Raw genomic sequence first — 14,264 nt, 5'->3', positions numbered from 1 at the left:
AGGAAGGTTTCAAGAAGGTAATGATGAATACTGTAACGTTTGCTCCACTGGAAGGCTTCTTCAAGGGTGAGGTTAGTGGGGGTGGGAGAGGGTTACATCCGTGTCTCATCCTCACCTATAACTAGACAGTGAAGTTTTGAAGAGAGGAGTTGTGATTGTTCTTGGTATCCCCTGGGTTGGTATAGAGACTCTACAGGGCTGGCATTCAATGAATGTTTACCAGATTGATCTGCTGACACATGAAAGGCTGGTGCATGTGACACTGTGAGGCAGCCAGTGAGGGGGGCAGAAGGGAGGATGGATCATTAAAGACCCTGAAATCTAGCAGGAATTTGGACTTGCTGTAGCACTCCAGGCACCTCCCAAGAAGGGAATAAAGTCCATTTTTTTTTTTTTTTTTTTTTTTTTTGCCGAGCTGCGCAGCTTGCAGGACCTTAGTTCCCCGACCCGGGACTGAACCCGAGGCCATGACAGTGAAAGTGCCGAGTGCTAACCACTGGACTGCCAGAGAACTCCCAACCCCAGATTTTTAATTGTTAATAATCCCTCATATGAGATGTGGCAGTTAACAAAGTACTCAAGACAATCAATTATTCCTCACAAAAGCTTGTGAGGGAAGCATGATTTTACTAGTAAGGAAATAAAAATTTAGAGGTGTGAGTGGGCTACTTAGTAGTTATTAGATGCAGACCCAGGGCCCAAGCCTGGATTGCTCCTTGCACTTTCCACTATACCACAATGCTGCCAGTTAAATTCGATTTCTGTAGTGGAGTTTTTAGGCTGAGTCGACATTAAAATTACATTAACTTTGGCTTCTGTAGTGGAAGTTTCAGGCTGAGGTAATACTATTAAAATTATATCCTTTTGAAAAATATTTATTGAGTATAAATAAATGTCCTATACATTAAATATCAAGAAATATTCATTATTGATTACAAGTCCACTGTAATACTGAATGAACCACAGAATCAAAATAGCCACCCATGATACAGTAGTGATAATTCCATTCCAATATTGGACACAGTAGAGATTTACTCACAAGACACAACAAAACTCACCAAAAAAGGCCATCACTTTAACCAACCTATAATACCACAAGAGAAAATGGTTTTGAATCATAATATGGACAGTCCCACTAATCTCGTCTTTGTCATCAATTTATCGGGTCAATTTGACATTGTGGAGATATGCTGTCATAGAACTTAAAGATTCCCATTTCCTTGGTTTTATCTCAAAATTATTATTAAGGAATGAAGTTATACATACCCAATGATAATTTTAAGTAAGTTAGTCTTTCATAAGAGAAAAGGAATAAAAATTTAGTATGAAGAAAGCTTCCTTCAAGCAATGAGTCTCTTAACGGAAAAAAAATGAAAGCAATGTAATTAACTTTTCCTCCAAAGAAAGGAAAGAAACCTAAATCTGTTATGGCAAACTTGGAAAGATAAATATTTCCTAGTCCCAGAATATGTGTTTATTTTACATGATGTACTTGAATGATGCAAGTCTATGAAGCAGGGATCTGTGGCAATCCGAATTCATCCACCAAGACTCCATCCTGTGAAAAGGAAGAAATGTTTAGTGCCACTATTTTCCAACTGATAAAAAAAGAAAAAGATTACAAATATTTAGTAGTCACAACTCATTTCCAAGTGTTTAATCAATGAAAACAAAAATCCCATTGATAAGATGAGAACAAGCTGTTTTATGAAAGGTAAAAGGGGAAGTGATAAACCAGGAAAAGAAGTGGAAGGGATCAAAAGGGATGACTCTTTGCAGAGTAAGGGAAGAGTACAGAGAGAAAGAGAAACCTAAGAGTAAACCTAGAAAGGGGAAAAGGGGGCTGGGAATGTCCAGGAGTGAAGGCAGAGGAGTGAGTGCTTGCCTCCAGATTCCCACTTTCACTCTGATCCCAAAGTGAACCAATACCTTTTGTAGCCTCATCAATCCTTTTATTTATTTAATTATTTTAAAAAATTTATTTATTTATTTAGTTTTGGCTGTGCTGGGTCTTTGTTGCTGCATGCAGGCTTTTCTCTAGTTGCGGAGAGCGGGGGCTACTCTTCGTTGCGGTGCGTGGGCTTCTCACTGCAGTGGCTTTTCTTGTTGTGGAGCATGGGCTCTAGGCGCACGGGCTTCAGTAGTTGTGGCTCGTGGGCTCCAGAGCGCAGGCTCAGTAGTTGTGGCGCACGGGCTTAGTTGCTCCGCGGCATCTGGGATCTTCCCGGACCAGGGCTCGAACCTGTGTCCCCTGCATTGGCAGGCGGATTCTTAACCACTGCACCACCAGGGAAGCCCGCCTCATCGATCCTTAAAGGAGCGGTGCCCTGGGACAGGCAGTCACTTCCATATCACACTTTACTACAAACTTATAGGCAGTGACACCACTATCAATTCAGAAACCATACCTCAACAGCACATTTAAGTCAGGAATCTGTGACCTTCTAAAAGTGGAAATAACACACATCCTTCAGGGACCTGTTACCAAGGATTTGAAAAGATGGGCTATGGTAGTGTTAATAAAAATGATTTTAGGTATGCTGAGAAAAAGCAACCTATGCACCTGGTGCCTTGAAGTGGTGAGGGTGGCCTGGGTAGTAGAGAAAGGTAAGACGACCCCAGGCTCAAGTAAGCAGGGGGGAGGGGTAAGGTAGGGGAACACACACATTCGTCAAAACCAGTTATAAGGGGGACTTCCCTGGTGGCGCGGTGGTTAGGACTCCTCACTCCCAATGCAGGGGGCTCGGGTTTGATCCCTGGTCTGGGAACTAGATCCCACACGCATGCTGCAACTAAGAGTTCGCATGCCACAACTAAGGAGCTGGCGAGCCGCAACTAAGGAGCCCACTTGCTGCAACTAAGACCCAACGCAACCAAATAAATAAATATTAAAAAAAAAATTCAGTTATAAGGGACCTGAGAAATTACCTACTTTCCCACCTGTTTGTTCCCCACATTGCACAGGTAGGAAAAACATGAGGTTCAGAGAGAAGATATGAACTTCTAATTTGCTCAAAGTCACACAGTGAATAAAGGCAGACCTGAGACTGGCTCCCACTCTAGGATTCTGTCAACTATACTGTGCACCTCAATGTGCATGTTGGGAGTAGGTAAACACCAGGACTGTAAATGGCCAGTGGCAATAGAAAAAATGACATGTGATACCAGAAACTCAGATGGGGTAAACAGGATTTTATAAGCAGCAAATTTTATCTATTTGTAACGACAAGCATGTAGATTTGAACAGGGCTTTAAGTTCGCAAAGTCCTTTTACATACAAGATCTAATTTGATCTACACAACAATTATGTGAGATAATTACAGTTATCTGCATTTTATAGATGCAAGGAACAGAAAAGTTCAAAACAGCTAAGTGATTTGCCAAGGTCTCATAGTTAGTGGTTTCAATCTCAGGCTTACACCCAGGTGTCCTGATTCTTTTTCCTTGTTGAAGTAGAATCTTTCTACATTAAATTTTATACTTAAATTATGAATCCCTAGTTCAAAAAAAAAATCCACCCTATTATTGATCATCATGTCTGGAGTGGACCTTTATTTTATGCTGCCACCCCGCATGGTTCACGCATATGTTGCTGCTGCTTTCCCAGGAAATGTCTAAAACCCAATAGCACCCAGTCCAAGCTCACAAAAGTGATTAAGTATACTATACAAATTGTCATTGAATAAAACCATCCCTGGGCCTCAGTGACGCTATTTATGTAGCCTATCCACAATCCAATGTGGGAAAACTGGGCTTTCAAGGGTTCCCAAAATAATGACAGTCTTTCCTTGTTCTTACTTAAGAATACCTTTTAGATTCCCAGACCATTTTGCATAGAAAATAAAACAGAAAAAGATTTCACCTTATTCTTACTTAAGAATACCTTTTAGATTCCCAGACCATTTTGCATAGAAAATAAGACAGAAAAAGCTTTCACCTTATTCTTTGTGTCAGTGGGAACACCTTCTGGAATTGCAGGTGCAGCTGCTGCTTCATCCAAATAAGAACTGTCTTCATCAGCCAGAAGCTCATTGCCCAGTGCATCCAACTCTGAGATTGAAATAGTCAATATTTCAAAAAAATGTACGCAAGAAAATTGGCAGCTAATGTTAAGAAAGTTGGCCAAATTATTTGCAATAAGATGAAAACTTAGAAACAAAGAGAAGGGATTATTAATTTCTATTTTCAAAATAAAAGATGGCCATTGTAAGAAATTTTCAAGGGAACTGGTGTGGTAAAAATCCATGAAAAACAAAAATTAAAATAAAACAAACAAACAAACAAAACCATTCCCCACAGGTTTACAAGGCCCAGTCTTCATGAGAAGACTCTATAGTTATCGGTTGGCCAATTCAAATTAGAAAATCCTGATGATAACAAATGTAAAAAATCCTCTCCCATTTATTGATGAACTTGAAAGCCGGCAGTGAAAGGAGGCATGAGATTGTTGTATAGTGAGTGACCATTACATGAGATCAGGCTTTAAAAATAAGTCTATGGCAAAGTGAGTTGGAAGTGACCAGGGGAAATGGCGACAGCAGGTAGAGACTCATCAGAGGAAACTTAAGATGAGAAATAAGAAAATAAAGAAATAAATGGGGGAAAAAAGGTTCTAGGCAAAACAGAACATGGAGAGAAAGAAGAAGTAGTAATGGGACAGGGGAATCATGCAACAGAAAACCCAGTGTGGGGTGGTCCTGCCATCTACCCAGTTGCTCATGCTAGAAATTGACAAACACCTCCTCCCTCTCTCTCCACACCCAATCAATCATTAGGTCTTGTCCATTCAACCTCCTAAAATTTCTTCAATATGTCCACTTATCTCTGTTTTTGCTACCACCACCATAGTCTCAGCCACCACAATTTCTTAAATGGACTACAGGAACAGTTTCTAAACAACTCTCTGTGAGGCCACTTAACAACCCCTTCCATTTTGTCTTGCTACCCTCTGCTCATCCTTCAGGTGCAATGCCTGTCACTGACTCCCAAATAGGTTAGATTCACTGGCTATGTGCTCCTATGGGACCCCATACTTCTCCTTCCCAACAGTTTGTGCTCTTATAATTAATGAATTACTTGAAACAAGTAGTTTCTTACCCCTGCTAGAGGAGAAGCTTCATAAATGCAGAGATTGTGTTTGTTTTCTTCAAGGCTGAATCCCTAGCATCTAATACAGTGCCTGGCATATAGTAGCTGCACACTAAGTATTTGCCAACTACTGTTTCTTGATCTGCTTAACTGTTCTGAGGGAGAGGACTCCAGCAGGAAAATAAAGAGAAAAAAAATCAAAAGGAAAATGGCAGGGAATGGCAGTGTTTGGATACCAAGCACCAGGTCAGCAGAGGCCTTTGCCTAGACATTCCTTCAGAGCTTGTCCATCCCAGAGTTGGTGGGGTATGCAAGTCTGATATGGCTGCCTCTCAAGCTCTTTGCCCAGAGACTATACCATAAAGTCTCAGGGAACTGCTGCAGAAAATTTCTCTAACATTTGGGAGAAAAGGTCCCAGGCAGTCGCTCCTCTCAGATGCTAAAGCTACATATACATTGCTTTTCCTATAACTTACCTGCTTCTAGGTCATCTTCATCTATTTCTGGGGTGCCGTAACTACGACTCAGTGCTTCTTGGATTTCATTTGCATCTTCCATCATATCTTCTAGCTGGTCTTGTAGATCCTACAAAAATATATGACAGGATTTTTATTCATTTCTTACCATTTTTCTCTAACTACCCCCTGTCCCTATTCTCTCCCCTGAATCTCAGAAACGAGCAATGGCCCACATAATCTTCCTATTTTTGGTGGTAAAATGTAAACTTAAAAATAAAGAATAGAATTCGTAATCTTGCATTTGAATTTAAGGTGCTTCACGGAAATCCAAACTTCTGTTGCAAGAACAGATGCCCAATCAGCTCTCTCATTACAGAAAGTTTGCTTGAAACATGAAATCAAGCAATATTTACACTATCAAAATTTTTCTAGTTAATAGAGAAAAAGAGGTAATTGAGACAAGCAAAGTACTCTTCCTGAGTCAGCCAAAAACTGACTACGCTGTACAGGGAAAGGAAGCAGTAGCAGAAACAACTGGGTAGTACAAAAAAGTTGTACTGAGCCCACCCTGGATGGGGAAACAGAAATGTAATCAGGATAGGCTTGATACCTGAGACCAGGCTGGTGAAAAAAACTGATTGAGGGCATAAATCTTCTGGGAATTATCTATTTGTACTTAACTGGGAGACTATTACAAGGCCAGAAAGAATGTAAAACCAATCTGAGAAGTGCTATAGCATAATAAAGGGCAGTTAGTATAATGGTTAGAAGAGCAGACTCTGGAGTCAAACAAATCCAAGCTAAAATTTGGCCATTACTCAATGAAAAGTAATGTCTCTTAGCCTTAATTTCCTCCTCTGTAAAATGGTATTATTAATAGTCATTCTTCATAGGGTTATTATAAGGATTTATTACAATAATATATGTCATAATACGTGTCAAACACTAAGCGCTTAATACTATATATCTTCTACTGTGTTAAGGATGTGCAAAACAATATGTTTTTCATATACTGAAAATTCCACATAGAGGGGAATGGACTAGTGTTGATAACACAGAGGGTCCAAATCAGCACCACTTATCCTTCAGAATTTCTAGAGCAATGCAAAACATTTAAAACCTCCTTCCTGGCCCCCAGATTAGGTTTGTTTTTCCATATAAAGGGTATAAAATAAAGTGGAGAAAAACATTTTTTTAAAAAGAAAATGCTTTGCTTTTCTGCATTTCCAAGTGCCAAACTACTGTACATATGTAACAGTCTGCTACACAGAGAAGCACTGGCTGAAACAATAATTAAAATAGAGTGAAAATAACATAAACTAATCAAGTTGAACTTATATTATGCTTTTACATGTCAAGACAAGTCTGCCAAAATCATCTATGGATAGGATTCCTAGCAATAGACTCTAGGATAGACACAGAAAAGAAAAAAATCATCACAAAGAATTAGCAGGTTCAGTTCTGGAAAAACAAACAAAATCAATACAAAACAAATATAAGCACTACACTTGATGTGCAGAAACTGGGAAACAAAAAAGACAGAAAAAGGGGAACATACATACATAGAGGCAAATTTTCTGAATGAGCACTATAAACAGTGAAAATGTTCTACAAGTAAAGTATTTTAGGAAAACAAATGAAATTCAAAATATCTAGACCAGCCAAAGACACGTACCCATACACATCAAAAAGTTACAACGAAAGGGGTTTTCCACCTGTCATGCAGGCAAATCTATGAGGTGACAGGAGAAGGATAATTAGATGGGGAGAGAGCCAGACATCCATAGGTGAAAGAGGAAGAAACATACAAAAAACCAGAAAGATCAAATTTCTGTTTTGTTCATTAAATAGCACTAATTAAAACATAAGGAACCCGAAAAGCAGAAAATAAAATTCAGTTTCATTGTATTTTATTATCAAATAATAATATACAAATAAGACAAGCATACTCAGAACATCTTTCTCAGTGAATCTCCTGGAAGATATCACTAAGCCTAAATTCTTGTAAGCAGAGACTGGTGTGGAGGATTAGAAAGAGGGTCCCGGGAAGTATAAGGAGGGGTGCTGGAAAAGAGCAAGATGGGAGGAATGCCTTCACTTACTAAAGACTAGAACTACCCTACCAGAGAATACGTCTGCAGAAGCAGTAAAATGCTGGGGACATAGTAAATATTCCACCAACAAATAATGCTTCAACTGGGCAGAACTGCTTTATCTCCATGAATGGCCTCTAGTTCATTTGTTCATCAATCATTAAATACTTTCTGAGCACCAACTATGGACAGGCATTGTTTGGGGCACTGGGGATACAATAGTGAACAAAACTGAGTCCATGCCCTCTTAGAAAGAGACATTCTACTCAGCGGGTAGAGGGAAAGAGAACTATCACATACGCAGAAAGGAAGCCTTTTCCTCAGGCCAGTCACTACTCCTTCCGCTAACCCTGTTTGCCATCTGCGCTGTTCAACTGACAGAGGCGAGAGGAGCCAAACTCTTAGGGCTCAATGCCCCAGCCAAAACATGATCTCAAAAAGAAATGCTAATTTTAAGGACCTAATGACATTATTATTAAAAATCTAGGGACTTCCATGGTGGGCCAGTGGGTAAGACTCTGTGCTCCCAGTGCAGGGGGCCAGGGTTCGATCCCTGGTCGGGGAACTAGATCCCATCTGCCACAACTAAGAATCCGCATGCCACAACTAAGAGTTCACAGGCACAACTAAGAAGCCTGTATGCAGCAACTAAGAAGCCCACATGCTGCAGTGAAAATCCCATGTGCTGCAACTAAGACCCAGTGCAGCCAAAAAAAAAAAAAAAAAAAAAAAAACCACTAAAGAAATGGGGGTAGGGGATCAAGAGGTACAAACTACTATGTATAAAATAAAATACATAAGCTACAAGGATATATTGTACAACACAAGGAATACAGTCAATATTTTATAATAACTATAAATGGAATATAACCTTTAAAAAAAAAGATGACTCAAGTTCTGGGGATCTAAAGTACAGCATGGTGGCTATATTTAACAATACTTGCAAGTTGCTAGGAAAGTAAACCTTAAATATTCTCACCACAAAAAAATAGTAATTATGTGAGGTTATGAAGGTGTTAACTAACTTTATTGTGGTAACCATTTCACTATATATATATATATGTATCAAATCATCATGTTGTATACGTTCAACTTACACAATGTTATATGTTAAGTATATCTCAATAAAACCGGGGGAAAAAATATAAAGAGAATTACTAGAAGAGGGAACCAACTCTACACCAGGAACCCTGCTAAGCACTTTATGTGTATGTCCTCATTTTATACTCGGGACAATCCTGGGAGATGAGCAGCAACATCACTACTTTACAACTGAGGCAACTGACTAAAAATCATTAAGTGAGTTAGAAGTAAAAGGAAACTGGTGCTTATTCACTGGGTGCTTATTATGTGCCAGGCATTGTGCGTTTAGATACACCAGCTCATTTATTTCATCCTAATTATAACTGTATGTGGTATTAGGATCCTTAGCTTAACAATGAGGAAAGTGAGACCTCTGGTACCCTTTCCCAAAGTTACTCTATTAGTAAATGGCAGAACCCAAGATTCAATCCCTCTCCTGTGCTCTTCCCATCACATACACAATCATTTTGATTCTTTCAGAAACAAGTGTATATTCTTGGGGAAACCAGTACACATCTCACCTCAATCTGGTCGATTTTCACTTGCTTGTATGCTTTCTTCATTTCCTTTACACCCAGTTTCATAGCATCAACCTAAAAAAAGGAAAGAGAAAACACCATGTCTTAAGAAGCCGTGTTGGTTAAACTGTCTTTTAAAAACCATGGGAAAAGAGCACACAGTACAAAAATAAAATAAAACCATGGCAAAGGTGTTTTGGGAGTACCGTGGTCTTGGTGTCCTTCAATGACTGGATGGTGTAATTGGCTTGTTCCATGTTAAATGACTGTTGGGCAAGATTGTCCCGCTGCTGCTCATACCTTTTTAGAGTCAATTGAGAAGGATAAATGTGAGCCAGATAGAAATCCTCAGGAAGAAAGTATCTCTAACACAAAATAAGAGAATATTCTTAAAAACAAAAACAACAAACATTAAAAAATTAAATATACAGAAAAATTGGGAAAAACAATTTAATCAATCTAACACAAACATGATTTGATGTCCCTCCAGTCTTTTTCCTCTGTATATATTTTAGTTACAACACTATTTTTCACTTAACATTATTATTATTACTGCTGCTTTCTACATTGCTAAGAAGTCTTAATACAGGTCTTTATGTTTTAGATTATTTCCTATGCTAAATTCCCAGAAATGGAATTCTTGGGGGAAAGGGCAAGACTGTTTTTAAGGCTCTTCATACATATAGTGAAACTGTTTTTCCAGTAGACTGAACTCCTTGAGGACAGGTATGATATTTTATTAATCTCGTATCCACAAATAGGTAATCTATCCAACCTAATATAATGCCTGGCACTCCATGTTTTTTTAAAATAAAGCTTTATATCAACTTATAATACTGCCTCAAAGACTTATATCACTATTCGAAACCATCTAACTATCCAACCAGAAGAAAAATTGTCAACGATGCAGGCAAATGGTGGTGGAACATTATTACCCCGTTAAAAAGTATACCGTTTGGAAAGAATATTTAGAAGGACAAAAATACTCATGATATAACATTAAGTGGAAAAGCATAATCTATATACACGCCATTTGTTATCTTCTAAAAAATCATATGCACACATACCATGTATGCACAAGCAGAGAAAGAAACTGTAAGAAATTAGCATTTTAAAGGTGGTTATTTCTGCTAGCAGGAATCTAGGTAGATTTCCTTTTCTTCTACTCATGTTTATGTACTTGCCAAGTTTCTACAATGAATAATATCCTTTTATTAAAAAAAAAGTTACCTAAAAATTGCAATGCTACCAATTAGAGAGGCAACAGTTTTATCACACTCTCTCACCACTCTAGGCAGTATAATTTCTTTTTCCAATTCTGTCTAATCTAAAAGGAGTAAGATGGTGTCTGATGTCTTATAAAAAGTTAGTTTATAAATAGGAATAGAGATATCAACAATTTTTCTGGTTCTTTATTAGCTGATTACATCTGACCTCTATAACCCTGCAGAGGGTCTCATCAGCTCACAAGGGTAAGTACCAAAGATACTCTTGGGCTTCTGCTCAAACACTGGGACACAGTCACCTAAAACAAATTAAGGACCGTTAAATCTTCTGATGGGAGGGAACAAATATTCAAGATTCCCTATTTTACAGACAAACAAATAAAAATTAAAAAGGCACACTCTAATTAAATAAATGGGAGACTCAAACTCTATAGATCTGGGCAGTCCAATACAGAAGCCACTAGCCACACATGGCTACTTAAATTGTTAAAATTAAATAAAATTAAAACTTGAGTTCCTTAGTCACACTAGCTACATTTCAAGTGCTCAATAGCCACGCATGGCTAATAGCTACTGTACTGAAGAGCAGAGATACAAAACACCTCCCATCAAAGCAAAAAGTTCTATTTAAATGGACAGTGCTGCAACAGATGTTGCTGAACATGCAGGGGGAGAAAAACCCAGCTAACTGTATGTGTAAATGAAATTTGCAATTAACTCAAGAATGCTTATAAAGTGGTATGAAAACCTAGAGGAATGGAAGACCATTTCCCTTTTGGTTAAACCTGCTAGAGGAAAGGAGGTTATGCTTATAACTTACATCCGCTTTTGCTTTAGAACCCGCAAGGCTTTCTGCTTGACCATATTCTAGGGAGAAAAGCAGATTTTAATGAAAGGAAGTAGAAAATATACATACGGTAAAAAAAAATCTCCCATATCCTCACATACCTACTTCCTCTCATCTTCAAAGTAGACACGGTGGCTCCTGGATTGTTCACTTCCCAAGCAGGCTTTAAGCCCCAGCTTGTCTCAGTCTTGGCATCCCACATCTCAGTGTACTGAAGTACATTTCCTTTTCCTAGTGCATATTATCTCTACTCCCAGCCCCAAGAGGGCCGATTTTGTATATCTTGGTGCCTTAGGGAGATTCCCAATTTGCACAGTCTGCTATCCACTCAAACTCAGCATGCCCAAACTCCTCAGCCTGCTCTCACCTTGGAAATGACTAATAATGGCCCCGCCAGTCTCTCACTTCTCTAGGTTGAGAACTGTTACACCAACCTTACCTTTCCTCTCTCTGTTGTGTCTTCATGCACTGCCATCTTAGATTTTCAGAACTCACTTTTAAATTGATTCCTCTCATGTCATTCTTATGACTACCACCATGGTTTAGGCTTTCATCTCCTCAAGTCTAGGTGGGCTTTCCTGCCTCTGATCGCTCTTCATTCCATGCCATCTAACTAAGATGGCAGAGAAAATCCTCCTGTCACTTCCATTTCTATACTGTTTTATAAATCATTTTATTTGTCTCCTCCAATGAAGAAGGAAAAGCAGGTATTATTACTTCCCAGATGATAATAATACCTAACATTTACTGAATGTGTCTATGTACTAGACACAGTGTTATGTAGGTCACATGAATTACCTCATTTAATCTCACACTTTAAAGTAGATATCATCCCCATTTTATAGATGGGAAAACTGAGGTTCAGTGATGCTAAGTAACTTGCTCTAGCTTGAATGTCTAATAAGTTACAGGGATGGGAAAAAAGAAGACAGTTCTACATTCACAGTCCATGCACTTAAATATACAACTCTACGTTTCTACCCAACAGAAGAGAAAAATAAAAAATTAACTGACTTCATAAAGGTCACAGCTAGTAGGTAGTGATGGTATTATTAATAGAACACTGGTACTTTTTTCCCAACATGCCACTCCTTAACCAGTCTATTATACTTACCTAACTTGACTAGCCTGGCAACTCATTATTCCTGAGCAGGCCCAGCTCTCCAGGTAGAATATAGCACCTTCTCAGTAGAATATGCTAATTCCCACGTACATGCTTCTGGACATGTGACCAGCATCTTCTTGCCACCAGGTCAAATCCCAGCCTTCCTCTCATATATGGCTGCTAACTCTCCTCCCTGAAGGATACACCCTCACGTATGTTTTCTTATTAGACTGTGAGCATCTCTTCTGCATCTCTCACCAGCCCTTACCACCAGGCCCTACTTCCACAGGTGCTCAAGTTAGGCTGTCACAGTACCTTCTTCAGGTGCTGCCTACCTTACCTTTGCAGGACCCTCTCTCATCTTCTTGATCTGATCCTTATACTTCACTAGTTCAGCATCCAGCCGAGAAATCTTCTTGTCAATAGATTCTGCCCTGCTGTCCACCTTGAGGGGAAAAACATCAAAGGCAGTAGTAGTTATTGCAATACATTTACATGAAAAGTGGCAGGAGAGGAATGAATATAGAGGAAGAAAGGAAAAATAAAGAAGAGGGACTTCCCTGGTGGTGCAGTGGTTAAGATTCTGCCTGCCAATGCAGGGATCACGGCTTCGATCCCTGGTCTGGGAAGATCCCACATGCTGCGGAGCAACTAAGCCCGTGCGCCACAACTACTGAGCCTGCGCTCTGGAGCCCGTGCGCCACAACTACTGAGCCCGCATGACACAACTTCTGAAGCCTGTGCACCTAGAGCCTGTGCTCTGCAACAAGAGAAGCCACCGAAATGAGAAGCCTGCACATGGAAATGAAGAGTGGCCCCCGCTCGCTGCAACTAGAGAAAGCCCACGTGCAGCAACGAAGACCCAATGCAGCCAAAAATAAATAAATAAAATAAATTAATTTAAAAAAAAAAAGAAGAAGAGCATATGGTGAAAGGTGGAAAACAGTGATTCCTAACTGTTGGTGGTGGGGAGATTCTCAGCCAGAAACACTGGAGAGCTTTTATAAACTATACTCCACCCCCTAAATTCTAATATTCCAGGGTCGCTCTCAAGTGTGCTTGAGCAGAAAAAGAATTTGAGAATCACTGGGCTTAGTGGAGATTTCCCTAGAATCAGAGGCTCGTCAGGCTGAGGGCTCAAGCAGGAGGTGTGTGAAATGGGTTAGTGCCCAGTGGACCCCGGCTAGGGCTTAGATCTAATGCTATTCGCTTGGATAGAAGGTGGTGGCTTAATGTCAGGGGTCAGAGTTCAGAATTTTGTGTTACTGGTTACTGAGATCCAGGATTGGGGTACAAATATGTTGAGCTAGGATATCAAGCCGAGGGCGCTGACGTGGGAGAGGGATGAGGGATGGAAGAGGAGTTACGGGTCAGGCTGGACGAGGTGGGAAGGCTGTGTGGGCCTATGGCTGGTAGGGGTGAGGAGGTAAGGAAACAGCGAGTGGACGCGGCACTGGGCACCAGAAGGGGTGGGGCGCAAGAAGGGCGAGACAGTGATGGGTTAGGGGTCCCTGGTTTGTGGAGTCAGCAATGACTTGGGTAACAGGAAAGAAAGTGGGGTGGAGAGAGCTGAGATGCAATGGGTCCGGGACCCAGGAGTAGGCGCCGAAGCCGGGGGTGGGTGGGGTTGGGGGGTGTCAGGGTCCCTGAGCCTAGTTATGCGTGTCTAAGTGCCCACCGTGCCAATGCAGTCAGTCAAGCTGGGCGGCGGAGCCTTGGGTTTCGCTTTCCCGAAGAATCGGTTCATCTTGGGCGACCGCGAAGACAACCCAAACACTGGAGCAAAACCAGAAACGGAAGCAGAATCACCTCCGCCTCCGACTTGACTTCCGGCCCTCCATGCGCA

General features: G+C 40.2%; 1 protein-coding gene across 1 annotated transcript; it reads right to left on the bottom strand.

Moving 5' to 3' along the window:
* Positions 1-854: 854 nt before the first annotated feature.
* CHMP5 (charged multivesicular body protein 5) lies at positions 855-14,251 on the bottom strand. Its single transcript, XM_068553464.1, has 8 exons — positions 14,097-14,251; positions 12,759-12,863; positions 11,287-11,333; positions 9,447-9,540; positions 9,244-9,315; positions 5,565-5,673; positions 3,938-4,050; positions 855-1,558 (listed from the first exon to the last, which is right to left on the bottom strand). Exons 1-8 carry the CDS (start codon positions 14,163-14,165, stop codon positions 1,508-1,510), a joined length of 660 nt encoding a protein of 219 aa, XP_068409565.1. The 5' UTR covers positions 14,166-14,251; the 3' UTR covers positions 855-1,507.
* Positions 14,252-14,264: the final 13 nt, after the last annotated feature.

The sequence above is a fragment of the Eschrichtius robustus genome, chromosome 10 (genome assembly GCF_028021215.1).
Source record: "Eschrichtius robustus isolate mEscRob2 chromosome 10, mEscRob2.pri, whole genome shotgun sequence".
NCBI classification, from domain to species: Eukaryota; Metazoa; Chordata; class Mammalia; order Artiodactyla; family Eschrichtiidae; genus Eschrichtius; species Eschrichtius robustus.
The sequence above is the reverse complement of the archived record's forward strand: the minus strand, read 5'-3'. Positions and strand labels throughout refer to the sequence as shown.

Bases quoted from the DNA above. Each gene is read 5' to 3' on its own strand.
- CHMP5 (XM_068553464.1), bottom strand. From the start codon at position 14,165: ATGAACCGATTCTTCGGGAAAGCGAAACCCAAGGCTCCGCCGCCCAGC. The intron at 9,541-11,286 runs GTAAGTTATAAG...GACTCTAAAAAG, and splicing joins GTTCTAAAGCAAAAGCGGAT to GTATGAGCAGCAGCGGGACA. The intron at 5,674-9,243 runs GTGAGATGTGTA...ATATTTTTGTAG, and splicing joins TGAAAATCGACCAGATTGAG to GATCTACAAGACCAGCTAGA.